We start from the raw sequence: 23775 nt of genomic DNA, 5'->3' as shown, positions 1-23775 counted from the left end.
GTAAGTTTAATGAAGTCTCAGTCTTGCGTTTGCCTCCTGGTGGTAGGATGACAAAGTGCTTAATTTGACATGCGGGTATCCGGCTTTTTAAATGTTAATCGCCGAGGATCATCTTAATTAATCGTGGCAGCCGATATCGTGATCGCGATTAACATTCGATTAATTGTGCAGCCCTATTGAAACACCATCGCTATATTAGATCTTCAGCGGTTCATAGTCAATTTCTGTTTGTTTAGGATAACCATATAATGGTTTAAAAAAATTAAAAGAAATCCAGAATGACATGCAGCTGTTTATTGTAGTATTTTGATTTCTCTTTTTATGAATGGTGATTTACATATATTTTCAATGATATGTTCTACTCTGTTCTTTCTTTGGAAATAATCTCAGAGGATTTGGAAAAACAGGATTTTTGAAACATAATTGAGGAGCTGGTATTGAGGAGCAAACCTGAAGTGCTTGTATATATGAGTACACACCTGACTCTTCCAATACTGTAGGTGTACAATCCATTTGTGTTTGAATATTGAAATATTTTACTAATTTATAATTTAATAATTCTACAAATGCGAAGTATTGCAGTATTTCCTAATGGAATCATTCCAGAGAAGGAAAAATTATGCATAAAATAATTGTGGTCAAAATAATTGTGGTCATAACTCCTAAACTGAATTGGAATACGACAAAAATCTTGACAGAATAAAATGCACACAGACTGAACGGTGTGTGGAATTTACTCAATTTTATCTAATCAGGTGCTAATACACAACAAAACCATTTGGACTCAGGAGATGTATAATAATGAAAAATTATATTAACTTAAAAAATGACTTCTGCGCTGTGAGCTGGACGTGCTAACTGGTCAGCCGTTCTGCTGTCTTGATTATCATTTTTTTGAAGAATCAAAATAAAACATTTACAAACATCTGCATTCAATTTGGGAAACAATTATCAACGTTTTTAATCTTTTTTCTGCCATGTTACGGACCAAACTAGGATCAAATCCAACAAAATAATCTCCATCTTAATCTATTATTAAAAATAATAGTGAGTTACAGCCCTATCTTTTTCATGTTTCTGAACCAGTGAGGCTTCATATGTCATTGTTCACATACTTTTCCCATTATGAATTAAACTTTGATTCACAGTTAAGAAATCGAACCATTGATAAAGAAAAAAATGACAGTGTCAAATCTACTACTATACATTATCGACTGTACAGATACAGATTGACTTCACAATAAGATTGCAAGCTTGAAGTGGAGCAGTCAATCACTCAAGAGGCAGAGAACTGAGAACTGAATGAGTAATGTGTAAGTCATATGAATTGATATACATTGTTTTCTATTTCTGAATATGCAGCTTTGGTAAGTGAGACAAACCAGTAAAGAAGAAAAAAAATCCAAGTGTATTGCAGGATTTTTAACTACTCATGGGTAAAATTCTCCCCATTTGGCCAAGTTTTGTAAGTTTGATGGGTGTCCCAACGGCAAGCACACCAGGCACACACTTGTTCTTTTCTTCCTCTAGGTGACCCAACCCAGGTTCGTGCGCTCATGTTTTAAAATTAATGTTCTACTTATCTACTATTGTCTGTGATCACTGATAATAGCAAAGAATTCCCAACCCAGCATTTTCTCTGTCTGCATACTTTGTATGCATACACTTGAGCGTGCAAACTGTACGTGCATCGATCACGTTATTTAGTTGATCCCCACGCAAAAGCTCACAATGACACATGCACGAACACTTAACACACATACACCCTCCACCTCAAAGCATGTCCTCCAAACCTTACTTTTGTCACACATCACATTATATCACATTGTATTTTGTCAAAAAGTCAGCCATGCTTGTCAAACGTGCCTTATGTAACCAACCTCCTCAAGTCCAGGAGCCTGCACCCATCAGCAAGCCGCATTAAGCAACGCAAGCACCCGCAAATGCTATGCACAAAGTCATTATTAATCGTGAGGGAAAAAAATGCTCCTCTTGTTCCAACCACAAACTACTTTGTAAACCTGCTTGACCTCTGAGTGGTTTAAATTTGGAACAATTTATTCCCCCCAAAATTAAGTATACATTAACCATTCATTTAAGTTATCTGTAATGCTTTTACATTAACGCTACACAAAGGTAAAAAAAAGTCATTAACTTTACGCACAATATATTTGAAGAGGAGTATCAAATTTGCTTTGTGACTAGTCATATTTTTGCTTGTACAGTACTGTATTTTGAAACAAAATTCCCTATCGAAATCAATTATATCTGGGAGTGTTTTCCTGCATCGTTTCAATATTTGAATGTGATTTATTGTCGACTAAATTTAACCATTTTATTAAAAACAAGAAACTCCTCAAAAGAATAAAACAACATCACCATCGTACTAATGTCACAGGCTCAGAGGATGATATAAATAAATGGTTAGTGACAATATCTTGCCACATTTTTTTGGTACCTGCTTTGTGATCGAGTTTTATTTATTTATTTTGCTCAATTGGAATAGCAGTTGTCAAAATTCAAATAATTGCCAAAAATAAATGACTGCATTGTGACTCGTGAGGTTTCGATAAAGTGTGAGCGATATACAGAGCCCAAAAATAAATGACTGCATTGTGACTCGTGAGGTATCGATACAGTGTGAGCGATATACAGAGCCAGTGTTTGTTCTGGCAGGGCTACCGCACTTTGGCTCATTGCCATCACCCCAAAAGGATTCATGTTGAACCCTGAGAGTTAAAGAAAAATGAATATTTTTTCATTTTTACTTCCAGAATGCATAAGGCAAGTCAGATGCACAAATCTGGCAGGTGTCCGTCAGCTATTGGACTAAAGTGGAATCGTATGGCTTTTTGCACAATTTCTCAATCCAACAAGTAAGAGATGTACTCGTTATATAGGATTGTTTGGCCGAGGCACAGGTCTGTACTGTATTCAGTGCTGGTGCTGAAAAGCTCATCACCTGCAACTATTTCTCCTGCAGGAGATCCTTATGCACAGGTGAACCAGACTGCTCTTTTCCAGTTGATTTCAAGCCCCTCCCCCCCCCAAAAAAAAATGTGTGGAAGAAGTGGGAAGCTCTAGTGGAGAAATTATTCCTATCCCCTCTGTCCTCTCCTCCTCCTCCTCCTCCTCCTCCTCCTCCTCCTCCTCCTCCTCCTCCTCCTCCCCAGTGGTATTAATTAGCAACAGCAGATGAGTGGAGAAAAGAAGCCTGAAGGGAGAACAGGTTCATGCCAGGTTAGCCTGCATTGATATGAGCCCTTCTTGTCCCTTAACTCTTTCTTACACACTGATTATGAAATATGTCAATGTGTTGTCATAGAAATGGTGGAATAATGCCCGTTTTCAAAGTTGTGTTCCCAAAAACATGAAGAAACTTTGGACACAGGTATAACATTCACATGTATTGGTTACCCAAAGCCTCCCACTTCATTTTGTCTGTGCTTTTTCATCATTTGTGTTTAATTGTCAAGGCACAGCTGCACATACAGTATTCGCAACGCATACAGTATAAGTCGTGGATGTTTAAACCATTTAGTTTGGGGGCCGCCTCCAGAAAAACGGAAGGATGCAAGGGCCACTTTAAAAGTCCATAAAAATTTCAAATAGAAATTTTAAAAAAGGCATCATTTCATAAATTGAGGTCCGCAAAACCTTGCGTTTTACTTGTAGTGAATACATATCAGGGCTCACCAACGTGGTTCCCGCGGGCACGGCTAGCGCCCGAGGATCACATTAGTAGCCCGCAGACCTATTTTACAACTAGTTTACAAGTTGTGATTTTCTAGGAATTGTACTGTTTCTTAATTATTGTGAGAAATCAATTACATGATTGGGGGTCTTCACATAAACTGCTATAGCCCTTCATTTCACTCAGAACCAAAGTAGCTCTCGGTTTCAAAAAGGTTGGTGACCCCTGATACATGTGATACTTACCATGTAAATTTTGTTTGATAACATAAGACAAAACTGTTTCTGAAAAAACATCTCCAGAGAGGTAAGGAGAGGTAAGATTATTCTGTCTTAAACGAATTTGAATACTATACTGCTTACAATTTTCCTTTCGTTAAAAGCCCAGCAGTCGAGAGTTTTTTCTCCCTCTGGAGAAAAAAACACAGCTATCTTTACGTTGAACGCTGCTCATGCCTTGAGGTAATGATAAGTAGACGGCAACGTGATCATTGTATGACCTTGCTTCGGGGAGTAACTTCAAAATAGAAGTGTACCAATGTCGTTCGTTTCAAACAACATAATATCTCACGTTTTATTTTCAAGCTTTGTCTGACTTCCTTTACAACGACCCGCGTCGCCGGACAGATTTCACTTGGGCACATGCCGCAGTACTGATCTGCTGTGCCCCGGTAAAAAAATCACCAATAAAAACACTGTGCACATCCCACATACTACTAAATATAGTAATTCATTGCTCCTGTATTCATGCCACATAAACAATGCGCACATGGGTTATTAATATGGTAATTTATTCACATGTAGCTGATATTACTTTCGTGAGCGTGCAAGAGAGGCAGGTGATGAGAATCACTGCAAGAAGTCGGTAAGTACAGCAGACAACAACGTGTAAAAAAATAGTATTTTGAATTAACTTAAGGTTTAACTACAAGATGGATATCAGAAAGTTATTCGCCCGCAGCAGCGCTAAAGCAACAAGGAGTGAAAGAGGTAAACGAAGCCCTAGCGAGCTAGGCAACACAAGTCTTTCTTAAGTTCATGCTAAGTTAGCTAACCTTATTCCTTGTTGGGGGAATTTGTAGTGAGTTTCATCAGCATGAGACATAATGCTGCTTATGGTCTGTTGGCTCTGCGTCTGATTGGAGTTAGTTAATATAGTCTCTGGATGTTGCTGTGGTTCTCATATTGTCTACCTTCTGGAGGAAAAACATATTTCCCTATCATCAAGTTGTGGGCCAAGTTTTTAAGCCATTCAAATTTATTTCACAGAAAAGTTGCACGGTGGACTTGTGAGATTCTGAGATTTTTTTTTAACCCCCTCCTTCTAAAATGCCTTCTAAAAAAGTGCTGTCTTTAGGCCTGAAGCAAAGTAAACTAGGAATTTTTTTGTATCAGTGACAAGTCAATAAATACAAAATCAGCCAACAATGAGCCAGAAAGTGAGGCAAAAACCAAACGCTTCAGCAGTAGAAGAAAACAGACATGTTAAAACTAAATAAACGAACACTCAAAGTTAAAAGTGGACTTTTCTACCAAAATGGACTCAGTTATATCGGTGGTTGCGATATTAAGAAGCTGATGATGGATGCTACATGTAAGTTCTTTCGATTATTTTAATACCTTTTACCGTAGGGCGTCTCAGAAAAAGAGTGGTTAGCAGGTCCGCCTCACAGTTCAGGTTCCTGAGTTCAATTCCAGCTTGTTCCGGCCTTCCTATGTGGCGTTTAAGTTCTCGCGTGGGTTCTCTCTGGCTTCCTCCCACTAAAACTAGGTGAATTGGACAATATAAATTGCCCTTAGGTGTGATTGGGTGCGAGAATGGGTTTTTCGTTCCTGTGTGCCCTGCGATTGACCGGAAACCACTCCAGGGTGTCCCCTGCCGACTGCCTGAAGAGAGCCGGAATAAGCACCAGCAAGCCAGCAACCCTAATGAGAATAAGTGGCTATAGAATATGGAAAGACATATTGACATTTTAGTGTGACATTTGTTAATATCTGTTGGTTTTTGCTCAAGTGTTGTCATAGGTAAAATGAACATTGGAGTACTATTTAATAGTGGTATTTTATCATTTTAATTTTTTTAGTACAATGACGGAAGTTCAATTTTTCAGGGGGTCGTTGGGGGATGATGGGGGTGAGTGACAGACCGATGATTGGGTGACACAGGACCAGACCAACGATTACAATTTTTCGCTGCTCATGGTGACGGAAGGCGAGGGGCACGGAGCACTGACAAAAAAACGACCAGCAAAAAAATGCAAAATGTTCATCTCCAGTTTATTAAACACACTTTACTCAGTCAAGGAAGGAGTTACACATTGTTTATATTTTTACTTTTAAGTTTTTAAACCACTATAGAACAGCTTTCAAGGGTATGTGGCAAAATATTTTGGAATTTTTGGGTGGTCAATGGTCTTCCATTTCCTCAATTTTTAGATCTACCACTGAAATGAAACACAATCACATTTCCACATCAAAAACTAGAACAATAACAAATTTGTCGTCAGCGGACCATTTTTCAAACAGTTACATGAATTGGATCCTGACACAAAAACACATTTTTCTTTTAAAACCAAATGATCTTTATTCACCATGTTATTTTGAATAATATGTTTTGTAAATAGTTGATCTTTGCACAAATCTCATTAGTAAATAAACCAATTTATTAGTACTATTGGCATCTGCTTGTTTCACAACCTCCCTTTTCTTTTTTTACTTAGCCTTGTCCATTTTTGTCCATCCAAATGGCCCCGGGGCCGTAGTTTAGACACCCCTGGTTTAAGTATTTCACACTGAAGTTGCGATTAGCATGTCTGCATCATAGCCACGAGGTCCTGATTTTGCACCACATTTCAAAGCGTACTTGTTAACGTAGAAAGCGAGAACGTGTGTGAATGGTAGTCAGTCTCAATGTGCCCGAAATTGACTGTTGACCAGTCTTAGATGTACCCCGCTTCTTGCCCAAAATCTTTATTAGATGCTAATGACAAACAGATGCCATACACTGAAAAAATGTTGGCTGAGTTTACCCAGTTTTATTTTGTCAAGTGCTTGCGCTAAATTAAAATAATTTGAATCTCTGTACATTTTTTAAGTAGTTGTATAGTTTACTTCCAATATGGCAATGTTCATTGGTAAAAATGTCAACGTAAAACCAGGAATATCATGTTTTGAGTTATTTTTTAAAATATTTATGACATTGCAATGCCTTGAATTTTGTGAGGCTTGTACGCAGTTACAGCTGTGCATGCTACTACAGTATACTAATAATGTATATATTATCACAGGAATGTATACTGCAATAAAATGTCCTCAGTCCCACTTGGCGTGATTTTTAAAATGATGAAAATTCAGAAAAAATCTTTTGAAGTGAATTTTCCTGGGTTGACAGCTCTGGTGCAACCTGTCTCACCAATGACCTTGAGAATGATAAGCCTTATTCATTACTCACATCCCAAGATATGCTAGAGGCACATTAAATGTGTTTTTCAAACTGTAAACCATGATTCTTGCTATCGTCTTCTAACCTCACTGATGCCTGGCTGGCTGTGTGGGAGGACCACACACAAAAGCCAGTGATGACTCATTGTAGGAGACATCTTGCCTCAATTTTGGTCAAGTGGTCTCGTCCCAAAATGTAATCGTCTGTTGAGATTGACGATATTGACTAGCCTGCTGAGTAACATGGAAAATCGCTTCTACGCCCTCACAGAGAGGCTTAGAGAGAATTGGTGACCCATTTGAAGCCATACAAACTGTTTACATTTGTCCAAAGGCAGCAGACAAAGTGAATGTAGCTACCTAACGCTTTCAGCAAGTGCAAATGGAGTATTTGTTGTGTTCATGATAAAAACTTTTTTCCTTTTCTGTTGGGTGGGTCCTTTTCACAGCATTCCTTTCCCCCTCTCTTTGCAGAATTCAATACGACATAACCTGTCCTTGAACAAGTGTTTTCTGAAAGTGCCTCGCTCCAAAGACGACCCTGGCAAAGTAAGTCAATCTGCAGCATGGCTGCCATCAATTTATACGTGTTTAGTCATCCTCGTGCCACATTTGTGCACTCGTCAGGGGGGATGCCCCATGCTGCTGGGATTTGGGGCCATTGAAAAATGAATTAAGTAGGAAGAAGGTTTAAATAATTCAGAGGGAATCCTTGAGCTCGAGCGGAGGTCTGCGAAGACACAAAGCAAGCGGCTCCCCCTTGATTAGCCCGGCTCGGACCTGACCGGCACCTTAATTCAAACCTCGGATCGAAGTGGTCGATATCGCAACATGGTGGGAGAGAACTCGAATGTAACGTGGGCTGTTTGAAGCCATTGAGGGATGCGAGAAGTGAAATCATGCATGCGCTTACGTTAATTGGCTGTGTACTGTTCAGTGATGTGGGACTGAGAGACAGTGGGAGGAGATAGATGAGGGAGTACAGGGGGGGATGTGTGTGTGACTGTGCGTGTACATTAATGTGTGTGTGCGTGAGTGCCTGTGCGTGTACATGAATGTGTGCGTGTGTGTGTGTGTGCGCGCACGCGGCCTGGATCAACCTCCTGAAATTCCGTGTCTGCTGCTATGGACCTCTTTGGGACTCAAGGAAACAAAATGAAAAAGAGATACCGGGAGGAAATCAAGGAGCAAATTGATTTACTGCTCGCTCTCGTTGTTTATTTGGGAGACGTTGCCGTGCTTGTGCGTTGTTTATGAAGGAACCGGCGCTGATGGAAAAGCAGAAGAACTTGATTGCGGATGTGCAAGTACATGGCGCACCGCTCTCTCCGAGCATGCAAGAAAAAAATATGACTTACAGCACAGCTTTTGAATACTCTTTTTATTTATTTATTTTTTTTTTTACTTCCTGTCTTTCTAGTGCATAAAGACACATTCAACTCATTCTCCTTTTATATAAATTGCATTGCTGCCATCGACTTTCCACAGGGTTCTTACTGGGCCATAGACACCAACCCTAAAGATGATGCTGCGCCCAGCAGGCCAAAAAAGAGGCCGCGCTCTGGGGAAAGGGTAAGTTGTGCTTTCAATTCTCTTTTGTTAATGCAAGAGCTTGTATTGGTACCATGGTGATCAGCATCATATATGCACCTGTTAACCAAGTCAGTCCAAAGCTCAAGATCATATTAGGATACATAACGTTAGTTTATGACAAAAAATGAATTCAAGCCTTCCATACTGTACAGTATACCAAAACAGATGGGATAGATGTTTTTTGTACTTTGTTTCACTTAAGGCTCAGGGCTCACCTGTTTTCTGGGTTTGATCATGTGACTTTCGTAAGTTCAGCCCTGAAGGGTTGTTCCCTTAGGCTTGATCGCATGCAATGTCATTTTCCGACTGGCAAAATGTGTTATTAAAAGCATTAGTCTTACACAAAAAAACGATTTAGGCATTGGATTCATGAAAGACAAAATATTAACTGTCCACTGCCCAAAATGGCTAAAGCAATGTACTGCCCCTTTGATGTTATATTCACAGAAGAGCTGTAATTGCTTTGCTTTGCTTTGGGCGGATAAGTGGAAGACTGGTTAGCGCATCCACTTCAAGTTTCAGAAATCCCGGGTTCAATTCCAGCTCCAGCCTTCCTGTGTGGGGTTAGCATCTCCTCCTCGTGCCTGTTTGGGTTCCCTCTGGGCTCTCGGCTTCCTCTCACAAAACCCAAAAATATGCTTGGTAGATGTATTGGACACTCTAAACTTGCCCTTAGGTGTGTTTGGGAGTGTCACTGGTTGTTTGTCTCTGTGTTCCTTGCTATTGGCTGGCAACCGGTTCATTGTGTCCCCTTCTTACTGCCTGTAGACAACTGGTATAGCTACCAGCACGCCAGCGACCCTAGTGAGGATAAGCGGCTAGAAAAAAAATGGATGAATGGATCATTTGTTTGAGTGACATTGACATCCCCACCTTGAACCTACAAACAATTCTATCTTTATAGAAGGTATTAATGCTCCTTTTTGATTGGCACGGTTCAAGAACTATTTGTTCAATAATATGTTTAACAGTGTGTTTGTAGTTTATACTGTTGTCAGACTCCTGTCAAACCGTGTCATTGTATGCCTATACATAATGCAGCCCAACTAATGAACATAATAGGTTCAGTAGTTGCAATTTTTATATTGCTACCACTCACTCTTGTAAAATCTGATTCTTGCTATTAGATAGAATCCCTTCAGATCGTTCATCTAGTTAGAAGGTTGTGGAACTATCCTGTTCATGACTAAATTGCACATTTTCAAGCAAGTGTGACATCTCAAATGTGCACCTAATTTCTGCTGCATGTTATTTTTTTTTTTTTAGATCAAGCAGGGTTGACCCAGATGTAAGTGTGAGCTAATTGCAGGTTGGTAGACTTGTTCCCTATTCAAGACGCCGCAGAAAACAGCAGGTACAAGCGTCTGAGTAGATGCAAGGGGGAATGAAAATGTGTTTTGTGGAAGGTGATTGACAGCAGCCGTGGCTATAAATACATATAACCCTGCATCAACCCAGCAGACTGTGGCTGGTTGAGTTGTGAACTTGTGAATGTGAACACAAACAAAACAGAAGAAAACAGATTCAGCTCTCCATTCTTGCTGCCACTCTTTTCACTGCATATTGGATGAATATTTTAAAATAATAATTAGCTCACTCTGCAGTGCATCAAAAGAGTGAATTTGTTTTTGTGCAACTAACCACATGTAAAATTGGTCTTCGTTTTCAGCCATCTTCACAGCGCTGTGATGTGCTGATGATAAAGTGTCGATGTCAGGCAATTCCCTCTCTGATCAAGTTTTTGCCGTTCCACCTTTTAGGTGTATAAAGGCTTCTTAGGTATTACTGTTCTTCACCGATTATCTCTCTTTTGTGTAAGTCGATTCAGTCAAAAAATGTACGTCAATGTACGGGGGGGGGGGGTTGCATAAGCCCAAGACTAAGTAGTAGTATAGTATGCACTCAGTTCAGAATCTGAGAGGTTGTTCAAATGTTTAAAAGTCCTTTTGAAAGTACTGTACTGTCAAAGTACTCCAAAGTGGGGCCCAGTGCCGGAACAATTACAGACTCCAACATGAGCTGCTCTGAGCTGCTTTGTAACATAAAACATGAGCTGCGCATCAACGTGATCACAGGTCTCCGTCTCAGAAAATACACACATGTAAACACACAGCTTTGACTGAAACTTTCGCAACATCAACGGTTTTACTTTAATGTTAGATGAAAAAATGGCTTCCATGAGTTAAAATTCTAACAATGTTGCTTAATCGCCGTGGCGACAAGTGAAGCCATCGGTTGACCTCTTATGTTGCTTAAGTCACTGTAATGTAAATATTCGAGCAAACATTGAAATGTGTTCTTTGAGAGGCTCTTATTAGTCAGTACAGGTCTCCTGCCGAAAAAACAAAAAACACATTCTGATAATGGTTTTCAGGGGGGGGGAAATAGCAAGTAACAGTGGCAACGTAATATGATTACTGGTTGATTCAGTTCTCACGAGGCCGGGTAATTGTTATGATGCATACGAGGAAGGTCGAAATTCAAACTTTTCCAATTTCCGCTTCGGAAAAGTGCTCTCACAGCCTCGCTTCGAGCAGATGTCACTCCACAGGCGACTGCCATGGAGACACTGAGCTTGAATGGAAAAACATTGTTTACAAGATTATGAACACATATTTATCTTTCTTTATTTATTATTCAAAATACAGTGGACCCCCGCCATACAAAATTAATCCGTTGGGATCGTAAGGCGAAATCGTAATATGGCCAACCGATAGAAACTTATGTTAATTAGTTAATGCGTGCAAAACCCCAAGTGAAAACATCAAAACTTTATATACATATTAAAAATTGGTAACTATATCGTATAGTAAGCACTACTTAGATATCATATACATGTATATAATTAGCTATAATAGCATCATAAATAAAAAAAATGTATGAGAACATCGAAATTTTATTTACCTTTGGAGTGACATGACTTGAGCTAGTTACGGCCATGTTCCCTAGCAAGGCTAATGATGCGCGTGCCTTCTTTGTATTTCTTGATTATCTCAAGATTGGTTTCCAAAGTATTCATCTTCTCACTTCTCTCTTTAACATCACTAGCAATCTTGGGACCCATGGCTAACTAATTGAAGTTTGATATAAGCACTAAAATACACAATAAATATCGTAAGCGCTTACACGAGATCAAGTCTTCAGCATATGGGCATCTTAGTGACACTGTGACGCCGACCAATAGCAGACCAGCATCTTAGTGACGTTTGCAGCAACATATATTCGTCATTCTTCTTAATGCATCAAAAATGCCATAACAGGGAGACGAAAAAGCTTAGTATTATACTTTGTAAGGTGAAAAAAAAAAATGTAATTTAGGGACGTTGTAACCCGGGGGTTCACTGTACCCTCATGAAACACTTGATTTGTACTGACTACGTTTAGATATGCCTTTATCTCCCAGTTTGACATTTTTCTGTGAAAAGTATGAAATTCTTACAAGTCAAGATATTCCTTTATTTCCATAAGTTAAGGAAACTGAGGTTTGCTGGAGGTCAAAATGTGTTGTGATGAACCAGAACGACAGGCAATTTATCGGAATCAGCCATCTTTGTTGTTTACTTGCAGGACAGTCCAAACATTTGCTATGTCCCAATTCAAGTTTTGCAGTTGTTTTAAATGGCCAATGTAGTATTTGATGGCCTATATGCAGTCTTTTGTTCATGTTTTTTGGTGCTATCGTTCAATGCCTCCCAAGATAATGAGCCATTTTTGGTGGGCATAAGATTGTGTATAGCTATCCACTGACTGCATTAATTGGGCCCGGGGTTGCTTGAAGTGCATTAGTGGTTGTGGGCTGGAAGACGCTGTCGATGAACAGTCTTTTCAACATGCGCTGCCACTAGACATGAATAGTTGCGCTGGTTGTAAAGCATATGACACGAGGCTTCACACACTCTGCTCTGTGCAAGGCGTCTGTGGTAAAGAGCGATCCAGAAATTAAACTTACATTGGCCTGAAGAAAGTATTGCAAGTCCATCCATCTGCTGTATCCATTTTCTGAAGTCGCTTATCCTCACAAGGGTCGCAAGCCTGCTGGTGCCTATCCCAGCTGACACCCTGAATTGGTTGCCAGCCAATTGCAAGGCACAGGACGAAACAACCATTCACGCCCCCAATCATACCCAAGGACAATTTAGTACGTCCTGTTCACCTGCCATGCATGAGTTTTGAATGTGGGAGGAAGCCAGAGTGCCTGGAGAGAAGGCTCGGGGAGAGCATGCAGACTCCACACAGGGAGGCCAGAGACGGCTGGAATTGAACTCGAGACCCTGAACAATGAGGCAGACGCGTTAACCACTATTTCACGGAGGCGCCCGCACTGCGAGTCCTCATTGCATAATTGTCTTCAGTGATGGGGCGCCTCTCTGAATACTCTCTCGAGTTTTCCGCTCTGTTGCCCTTTGAGTGTGCTCACAGTACTGAGTTTAAATTTTGCTACCCTTGTCAACAAAGACTTAAATAGGTGAGATTTAAGAGCATTGGTTCAACTTCTCAACTCTTGTCACACATGAATCCAAAACAATTATTAAGAAAACATTCAAGAATAATGTTTAAAAAAAAAAGTAATTGTTATATTTTAACTTTGTATGCTTGAACTACGTGTTCATAGTGCATTTAAGAACACATTGTTAAGAAACCTATGATAATCATGACAACTGCAAAAACAGAATTCATTCCTAACTGATGTCTACCAATACCAAGCCCCCCAAGTTTCTTCAGAATGTTTGATCTGTTTTTCAATGTATTTTCTTAGTTCTAATCAGGTTGAGATGGCCTTTCCAAAAACTACCCAAATCTTCATAACCCTTCCCTGTTCATTTTCAAAAAATATCCCTCCATATAGCTTTGCTTGTGTAAACAAATTGATTCCAGACACAAACCCGTAAGTTTACAAGCATGCCAAGCCAGTAGACGGCAGTAGAAATGATTTTTTCACAATTGTATTCAAAAATTGCTACTTACAATAACAGCTAGCGCTACATCTTGCAATAAACTAGCAAAGTCTACAATGCAAGTAAATAAGCATAGAAAGAAAAAACTAAGAGAGAAGAAGCCTAACAGTGGACACCTAACCATTGTGGTTATGTGATTTTGTGTCAGACGCAGAGCAGGTGAGCAGTATACTTGCAATAAACTAAGGCGAGACCTCCTTGCTTGAGGTATGTGTGTCGTTAATGTGTGATGACGTAAAACTTAAAACGTAAAACAAATCTCCACTTTGGTTGTTCATGAGCAAAAAAAAAAAACAGGCACTTTTTGAAGACAGCACAAAACGCATACATGTATGGTTCGCAATAACCACGTCTTGTGTAGACTATGCCTGTATTACGGCATATTTTTTAAATCCTGCCACATCGCTCCATCTACTACAACCAATAAGTAAGCTTTAGCTATAAACATAGATCTGCATTTAAAAAAATTTAGAATTTAAAATTTTAATCTAAACAATACAAATGTTCATATACTGTATATTTTTCCATGTTTGTATATGGTAGAAAATAAACACACTCTAATTACGCTTCAGCAACAGTTACAATAAGTTCAAACATCAACAGCGATGCAAGACGATGACGAATGTGTACATCATATACAAAACATTGTTCTGTTCAGTTTACCTGAGCAGATGTGCTTGAGTATTGTGAAAGGAAGAAATTTGGAGACGCGATGCCCCGTTAAACCCATCTGACTCAACACAGGCTGGCTGTAGTCCTTGATTATGGAGGCAAGGACAGTGGCATCATAAGCAATTGACTGAAATTTTGTTCAATGACTTTAGAGGCAGATAGACATGGAGGTGAGACAAGTCGCAAGGTGACGGACAAACACGTTCTAAGAAAATATCTTGCATCCTGCTAGATGTTCTTTTTGAAATGTAAAAAAATCCTGGTAAACGAGAACAGCTTGTAACCTTGAAACAAGCGGGATAATGTACCTTCAGCATGGGGGGGTTATGTATGGTTAACCTTCACTATAAATGTCTTCCTACCAAACACACACACACACACCTACCAAACACACATACAATCGAGGAAGCACACAGACACTCACACACGCAAATTTTGCACGATTTAACGCATGACTAAAAGGGGACTTGAAAAATGTTCCCAATTTTCGTGGTCTGGCACGCACGCACACACGCAAACACTCATTTCATTAAAGAAAATCATCTAACTCTTTAATCATTGCTCTGCTGGTGCTTTCTCTTCATTGTTTGTCTCCGTCTCTGTTGCTGAATCTTGATCATTATCTCTTGCTCAGTCTGTCTGCTTATGTGTCTGTTTGTCTGCGTGCATCTGGGCCTGCCTACCTGCCTGCTCGCGTCTCCGGCGGGAGGCGTTCGGGCTTCAGGCGGGCTCGCAATGACAAAATACGCAATCAGGCTTTTTGAAGGTAAAAGACAGAAGAGGCAAGAGAAATGACGGGAAGGGGCGAAAGGAGAGCATCCAGAGAGGAATTAGACGATGAGACGGAGAGGAAAAAGTCATGCTGCAAGGGGAACTCGATAACAAGGAGATGAGGGAGCGGAGGGAGAGTATTCCAGTCTTATGTTCCAGTTAATTACCACACAAGGCCTCAGGCTGCTGTTAGACATATTTTCCTCACCAGGGATCTTTTTTTTCTTTTAAATTACAAACATTAATTAATTCCGAGACTTGTCATCTCGTCTTATATGGATGGGCCCTTCGACCCTTTTTCTTACGCCTCGCTTACACCGCTGGCAGACACACCGCGGGCTGTCACATGGGCTGAGGCGAGGCAGAAGGGTTTTAAGTGTGAAGCGTTAGCGTCAGGATGTGGGGGTGGGGGGTGTCTTCTAAATATCTGGCTGTTTCTTGGCTTCAGGTCCTCAGGATGCAAGGCTAAACAGCGGCTGCATGCGTGCATTGTCTAAACGTGTAGACAGGCAGTCTACCTGCATCTCTCAGAGCTTAATCACTCTCTTTATTTGCTTCTCTCTGGGCCTGTCTGCCACCACTCAATTATCTCGCTTCCCTTCTTCCACTCCCCTCCGCATCCCGTCGCTGTCTGCTTTGTAACTGCCTCCACCGGGGAGACAGCATCCTGTTTCTTTGGGAGTTTATCATAAATTAAAGATTGCATTGTTACCAACCAATCCTCTTACTGTAAGCAGTTTGGGAAGGCAGCATGGAAAGCAGCCTTGAACCCTAAAAGGAGTCAGGCTCAAAAAAAAATATAATCCGCCTTTTTCTTTTTTTCGGGTGTCAAATTTGCTCCTCGTTGATCATTGGCTAGTTCCATTTAGCCTCGAATTCCGTTAACCCTTCTCCAGCTCTCTGAGGACTCGAAAATATCAACTCACGTGAATGTGTTCACCACGCTTGAATAATGCATTAGGCTGCCCTGATGCATCTTAGTGCGTGTGATGTGTCCACTTTGTGGGTCGCTTAAGTGTCCGGCAATTTAAATAAAGCATGCCTCAAATAGTTCACACAGTCGCAGCCCCCGGCATTCTGGTGATTCAGGAGGCTCCCTACGTAATCATAAATTTGCAACATTCAGACATTTCTCATAAGCGATGTCGCATTTCATTTCCTCCCTCATTTTTACTCTCGCCCTCCTATGCACATTGTTAATTAACAGAGATCATAATTGTGTTATGCTTTTATGTATGGATAAATGGAAGAAACACTCAATTCAAGGCTGCACACTAGACAGTATCAGCTGTGGTACATTCAAGTTCTACCATCTAAAAGATGGACCAAAATTCAGTGAAAAATACCCCCTTATGTACAAACAATTTTATGAGTTAGAACCATCGTCATACATGATGAGAGCCTTAGGATGGACTTACAAATAACGAAACAGGAAATTTCCTGGTGAAGGCAATTAAGGTTCCCCAAATGTCTCAAAATACCAAATTACGAAAGCAATTATTGTATTTCGGCCTTATTTTTGTGGTCACTGCAAGTCCAGTGAAAAGCACAATGTAACTGTCCGCAAGTGGATTTTTCTTTTTTTGTAGTTTCACAAATGCCAGCAGTTAGACAGTGGCAGTTGCAACGTTGTGGATGTGAACACATGCATGCAAGACCTGAGGTGTGTGCCCGAAGCACTCCCTCCAGCACCTTTTTTTTTGGGGGGGGATTCTCGTCCATCTATCCATCTATCTTTTTGTGGGAATAATTGAAAAATTGTATTTTCTTTGAAAAAAAAAAAGATTTTATTTTTAGATAAAATTGCCCAGTCCTAGTACATTCATAAGGAAGTGCAAGAAGATTTAATTTATAAAGCCAATTTGATGTAAAGTTGGCCAGGGCAATCACAGTTCTCGGGCTGGCTCTTTCACCCGGATGGTTCATGTCCTTGTGTGAATTGCTATATTCTAGTGCAGTAGTTCTCAATTTTTTTTTCCGATGACATACCTACCTTAATGTCTTTTTTTTCTGCCAAGTACCCCCTAACTATGGTAAAAGATTTTTCAATTAAAAAAAAAACAATAAGAATTAATAATTAATTAAAAACAAGTTCTGCGGCATCCATGTCTGCTTTTGTAAAAGAAGATAGAGAAGAAGATAGCTTGTGTAACTACAGTCAGCCCCCTGCTTACGAGCATCCTGATTTGCGAACATTCCGCCTTACGAGCGTGGATCAGGGAGAATTTTGTCCTCCGCTTACGAGCAAACCTCTCGTCTTGCGAGCATTCCGTCAAACCAGCCATTGAGTATGTAGAAATGTTCTCGCCTAACTGCGTCAATATATTCAGCAGTTGCGTCATCTACAATCATTAATAGATACTTATGGCGGTAACGTGAACGCTATTGGTCTTACAATCTCACACTGACTGTCTCACTCACGGTGTCTAAATATATTACCATTTAAGTGTAGTGTTTGTACAGCTAAAGGGAAAAACAGCTGACATGAAATTAAATGTGCCGATTGCAGGACAAAGAATTGTCATTGGTTTAAATGTGTGTTTTTTTTTTAATTAATTGTCAATACATTCCAACCGTTTAAAAAAAAGTGCGAATAATTATCAGTCAGTCAAGGAGACGCCAATATGCTATTGGTCGATTAAGGTCACCCGGTCTCACTCACGGAGATGCTATTGGCCGGCGTCACACGTCAATCACAGAAATGCCGATATGCTATTGGCCGAACGCCTTTATCTTGCTTGATGGGACAGGATGGAAGGAAGTAGACAAAATGAGTGAAAAACGGAATGTTTTGAAGACTTTGCAAACTTTATCTGTTAGACATAGCTTCTAAAATTACTAGCAGCGGTAAAGGAAGAAATAAGAGGATGATGTTTTAGTATCTCCGTGATTTGCACCATGACTGAAAGAGTTACTGTAACACTGTAAGACCAATAGCCTATATGCGTTGCCGTATTAACTCAAGAGGTTAATCTCTGCACCCTATTACGGGTGATGATACAGCGCCATATAATGGTTGCTAGACAAGATTGCATGTCAGGTTAGTCGGCGATCTCCCGATATGCATTGGGACAGCGTCATTGTTGCAATTTTGTGAGTTGTAACCAAAGGTGAACTGACGCTCGAACAAGCCATAAGTGTGCTGCCTAGTAAATGCAACACACACAACCACCTCTCCGCTTCCACCGTGCTCAATTCACGTCGGGAAAAACAGTTGACATGAAATTAAGTGTGCCGATTGCAGGACAAAAAATCGTCACAGATTTAAATGTGTTTTAATCAATAAGATGTCAATACATTCCAACCGTTTAAAAAAAAAGTGCAAATAATTATCAGTCAGTCAAGGAGACGCCAATATGCTATTGGTCGATTAAGGTCACCCGGTCTCACTCACGGAGATGCTATTGGCCGGTGTCACACGTCAATCACAGAAGTGCCGATATGCTATTGGCCGAACGCCTTTATCTAGCTTGATGGCACAGCTGGTTGGGATGGAAGGAAGTAGAGAAAACCCTGACTGAAAAAGTTACTTTGACACTGTAAGACCAATAGCATATCCGATTTACCGTATTGACTTAGAGCATTCATCTCTGCTCATCTCTGCTTATCTCAGCACAAGTCACGTCTTTCCAAAGGTAAAAGTCATTTATCCTTTGTATTTGTTATTTAATGCAACTGTACAGTAGATTATGTCACTTAATATTAATTTATGTATACAGCGTGATGATTTTACCTAAGGCTTCTGCGCGCGTTGCACGCACTCACGAATTAACATGGGTTTGGATTGCCCGCTATACGAGCAATTCGAGATACGAGCGTAGCCGCTGAACGGATTAAGTTCGTAACCCGGGGGCCCACTGTATTTGTTTTATTCTTGAATTGTCTTCTGGTGAATTGCATCACTAATGACTGTGCAACCATATAAAACAAGAATGAAGGCATACGAAAATGTTAAAATTAATCACTGTAACATGATTAAGTAAATGATAAGTTGCTTCATGTTCTAAATAACTTGCTCTTGATATGAAATAAAAACGGCACTGTTCCTTTCACAACATTAAAAACCATGAAATTAAATTTTCTAATGGACCCATTGAAAACCTGTTTCAATCTCATGGATACCCCCGAAGTTCCTTCACAAAACCCTTTTGAGAACTACTGTTCTTGTCCATCTATCTCCGTGTGTACAGACTTGATTCAGGAAGCGCGCATCGAAATGAAGATTGATGCATTTTTTTAAATTTCGCAAGATTTATTTGTCGGGCAGAGAAAAGGCAAAGTCGAAAGGGAAATCATTTTTTTCCAGTCAAAACTAAAAAAGATTTCAACCATTTTCAAAGTGACACCAAACTCTGTAATCCAAAATAGCAAAAGCCAGATGTTCTTGCAAGTTACAATAGCCCTGCTGTCCATGTAAGTCAAGCAGGATAGGTCATTACTAAAGCGGTTGAAATAAAGTGTTGGTTGGTATGGTATGTCTGCTTGTAATTGAATGGTGATGATATATTGAAAGGTTACGCGAATAATTTCCTGTGTAATAAGGACTTTATGATGGTTCTACCTGAAGAACACATTTTTCCAAAGACGAATGATGTCAATGGGATTTTTTTCCAAACTGATCAGCACAATGGAACCGATGGGCAGAATTTGGAGTCAAGTTACCACAGTCTGCTTGTCTCATTACAGGCTTCAACCCCTTACAGTTTGGAGTCGGAGTCCCTGCGAATGGACTGCATCATGTCAGGCGGAGCATCTCCCACTCTGGCCATCAATTCGGTGACAAACAAGGTAGGATTGCCGCTTTTGGGTTTTTTTTAGTTTGTAAAACATTTGCTGAATTTTTTCAAACTAAATAAACATGACCGACCCCTGAAGTGAATGCACATTTGCCGCCTTCCCCAACATTCGCCCCTCAGTGGGATAGGTACGTACGTTGGCGAACTTCTGCAAAAGTAGTAGCCCTTTTGATCTTTTCAGCATTCGTTCAAGGTTGTAAACTTTTGCCAGCCGGTCACCAGACATTCGCCTGTACTGCTCTTGTCGCAAGGGGATTTTGAACATGTTCAAAATTGCGACAAGAATATCCATTAAAATTGTTGGCAATGATCACATTTATCAATCATTTGGCAGCTGTTTTCGACCTGAAACAAAGACCGACACACACATTCATTTGTTGCCTTAGCCAATACTTGTAAAAGTGGTCCCGCAGTGGTACAAGGGCTGGAGTTCTTGGATATTGACCAAGGACCAGTCAGTTTAATAGATCTTCACTTTTTCTCTCCTCACATTGCATTGGGTGAATGTGTGGGTGTGAATGTTGTGCCTGAACAGCAGCAGCTTTCAGAGAATATAATGTGTTTGGACTTTTTGTGAGGGTCTTCACATTTTCCATCTTCACCTACAGAGGTGTTGACTCACCCTTTTCAGGCTTTTTCATTTAGGAAAAGAAAATCATAATTTCTCATTTCTTAGGGAAAAAATTGTTTATTTTTTCTCAAATGTTTAGAGATATTTTTTTTAGCAAAACAACAGCATGAAATTCAGTGTGGTAAAATAGCTTCGATTTGTCAGACACGTTTTTATCGGTAGTTGTTGTACTTGTAAAGTACATAAGTGGTCATCAAATTAATTCAACACTTGTTGTTGCCCACCTTGATCTTTTATGCGGGTTGTTGTTTAGCAAGAAAAATATTATTGATGATTAAAAAAAAAGTTAAATATTTTTGTGGGAAAGAAAAATAGTAAGAAAAGACCTGTTCTTCCTCTTGATGAGCAGACTAGGCAAGTTTTGTGCCTGACAGGAAATTCTTACTGACAGGTGATATGCTCTGATAATATAGCCCAAGTGCTATTTAGGATGTCTTTTTCCTTTATTTTGGGAATTGTCATGTGCATCTACATTATTAGCTTTAATGATATCTTGCTAACTACTAAACCAGTAATTGGTTTTAAGCATACAAATAGCATCAGCCATTCGGCCATTCAGTGGTGTACCAAAACTGTCTTTGCATACTTTTTTTTTTTAATCGAAGTACTGTTGTGTCTCTCATGACTGAACATGACTTTATTTTTTAAATTGTAAATTATCCCAAACTTGTGATATCCCCTGCTTTTTGAGGAGTCTTTCTCCCTTGCCTCCATGGCAACACTGCACATGTCTGCAAGAGAAGTGTGGGAAACTATGACACAAGCATAGTTCCATTTGAGCTTTGAGGTAGATTATTTCGTCAACCTATTTTTGAAATAGACTTGCCCCACCTGGTTGACTTTTTTTCCTCAGCTATACCTCACTGAATAAACATTATTTTAGTTGATACCTGGCCAAGTCAGTGATGAAACTTGACTTGATGTTAAGCACAAGGTGTGAACTGTTCAGTATGTCACACAGCTGCCAGTTCACATTGATCTTCAAGGACAGCATGTCATAGCCACTGACGGACCTTGCCAAGACACTTATCTAGCGATTGGACAGATGATGCCCATGTCACTGTTGCTTTCCCTCATCCAGGCAGACAGGTGGCCACAAATGCGTCACACATTCATCAATTGGCATTTGCATTTAAGCGCGTCGAAAGGCAATTTCTTAACAACTTTGCTGCAAATATCAGTCAATGCCTCAGTCAAAGTATCCTTCATCACAATCTAGGGCGGACTCCAACTTTCTCCATAAGGCTCCAGTCCCTCATGTGACTTTGAAAAGCATGAGCAAAATAGACATTGAATGGATGGATGGGATTCTGTTCATATTCAAACTGCAAATAAATCATTTGACTGTACAGTCTCGCTGCGACAAGGCCCATACTTCAAAATACTTGACGGAGTAGACACTGCAACAGACTTTGATGTACTTGTCTCACTCACACAGGCTTTGTCTCACATTTGTCTGAACAATTAAATGTTGCCTGAAGGTACAGTTGACGCTTCACAACTCTAACAAAGCAACTCGACATGATTTTGGGATTCAACACAATCCAGAGGCATGATTTTTAAAAGCTTTCCAATCAGTCGTCATCACATAAAACAGAAATGCTAACTGGCTCCTCTCAATGCGGAGGAGCAGTGACTCGACACTGTGCCCCTCCCGGATGAACGAGTTCTTCGCCCTATTTCTAAGGGTGAGCCCAGACCTCGTGTGGAGGAAACTCATTTCAGCCGGTGGTATCCGTGATCTTTTTTTTTCGGTCGCGATCCACAACTTGTGACCATGGGTGAGGGCGGGAATGTAGACTGACCGTTAATAGAATACTTCGCCTTTTGGCTTAGCCCTTTCCTCACCACGACAGACTAGTACAGACTCTGCAGCACATCAGACACTGCACTGATCCAACTGTCGATCTTAAACATATCAGTCATCCGTCCATCCATTTTTTTTATCCTCATTAGGGTCGCTGGTTTGCCAGTGCCTATCTCAGATGTCTTCCGGCAGTAGAACGGGGACACCCTGGACTGGTTGCTAGCCAATCGCAGGGTACACAAAGACAATTCGCACTCACAATCACACCTAAGGGCAATTTGGTGTGTCCAATAAACCTACCATGCTTGTTTTTGGAATGTGGGAGAAGACCGGAGTGCCTGGAGAAGACCTACGCGAGCATGGAAAGAACATGCAAACTCCACATAGGAAGGCCATGGTGAGATGGAATTCAACCCGGGACCGCTAAACTGTGAGGCAGACATGGTTACCAGCCTTCCACCACGCCTTATTAAAATATCAGTAATGAAATATTACATGAGCTACTTCATTTTAATTTTTTTTGTACTGAACATTGAATTAGTGCATGTACCAAATGAACTTTCCCAACACTGTGTATCATGCACAAGGTAACTTAGAGTGCTATACATGATTGAAAGTACAAAACTTCATCCATCCATCCATTCGTTTTTTTAGAGCCGCTTATTCTCACAAGGGTGCGCTTGGTGTGAGAGGAAGCCGGAGTGCCCGGGGAACACATGCAACCTCCCCACAGGAAGGCCGGAGCAAGGTGAATTTAAACTTGGGTCCCTGCACTGTGAGGCGGACGTGCTAACCACTATTCCACTGAACTGCCAGTACAAAACTTAAAAGAGGAAGAGCTTAGCTTATGTTGTACAATCGACTCAATGTAGAATCGGGTGCGCATTTTGGCAGTACAAGACCACTCTCTCTCTAAGCCCCGTTTAAATACACAATTTTTAAATGAACCCTGCACCTGAGATTCTCTGCATGATCAGACTGTAACCATCAGCAAATTAGTAAGGCAGAAAAAAAAGGTACCGTATTTCACAAAATACAAGTCAACCTCGCCTATTGGTTTGTTTACCCACGACTGTGTGGCCAGCCACGAGGACATCATCCTGAAGTTCGCAGAGGACACCGCCGTGATGAAGCAGCTTACAGGATGGAGGTAGCCACACTGGTAGCGTGGTGTGATGACAACAACCTCACCTTCAACACAGAAAATACCAAAGAGATGATAGTGGACTTGAGGAAGGAGAGGAGGACTCATCAGCCACTGCTCATCCAAGGTCGGCAATTGGAGGGGGTGGACAGTTTTTAAATACCCGGGAGTTCACATCAGGGAGGACCTCACCTGGATTAAACACCACACAGCTGGTGAAGAAGGCTCAGCAGCACCTGGGGATGTTTGTTACGTCACCAAGTGTCCTCAGC

The 23775-nt window shown here is 40.5% G+C and overlaps 1 protein-coding gene across 3 annotated transcripts in view; it reads left to right on the top strand.

Annotated features, from left to right (window-relative positions):
• Positions 1-23775, top strand: part of LOC148427558 (forkhead box protein J3-like) — a 68652-nt gene that overhangs the window by 28951 nt on the left and 15926 nt on the right. For 2 of the 3 annotated variants that reach the window (XM_088408813.1, XM_088408812.1), the window contains exons 3-5: positions 7609-7683; positions 8623-8706; positions 19812-19913. In XM_088408813.1, coding sequence (XP_088264939.1) covers positions 7609-7683; positions 8623-8706; positions 19812-19913 — 261 coding nt within the window. The remainder of the gene's footprint in view (positions 1-7608; positions 7684-8622; positions 8707-19811; positions 19914-23775) is intronic. The other variant, XM_088408814.1, reaches the window with a different exon arrangement.

The sequence above is a fragment of the Hippichthys cyanospilos genome, chromosome 2 (assembly GCF_059441005.1).
Source record: "Hippichthys cyanospilos isolate Australia breed blue-spotted pipefish chromosome 2, RoL_Hcya_1.0, whole genome shotgun sequence".
NCBI classification, from domain to species: Eukaryota; Metazoa; Chordata; class Actinopteri; order Syngnathiformes; family Syngnathidae; genus Hippichthys; species Hippichthys cyanospilos.
The sequence above is the reverse complement of the archived record's forward strand: the minus strand, read 5'-3'. Positions and strand labels throughout refer to the sequence as shown.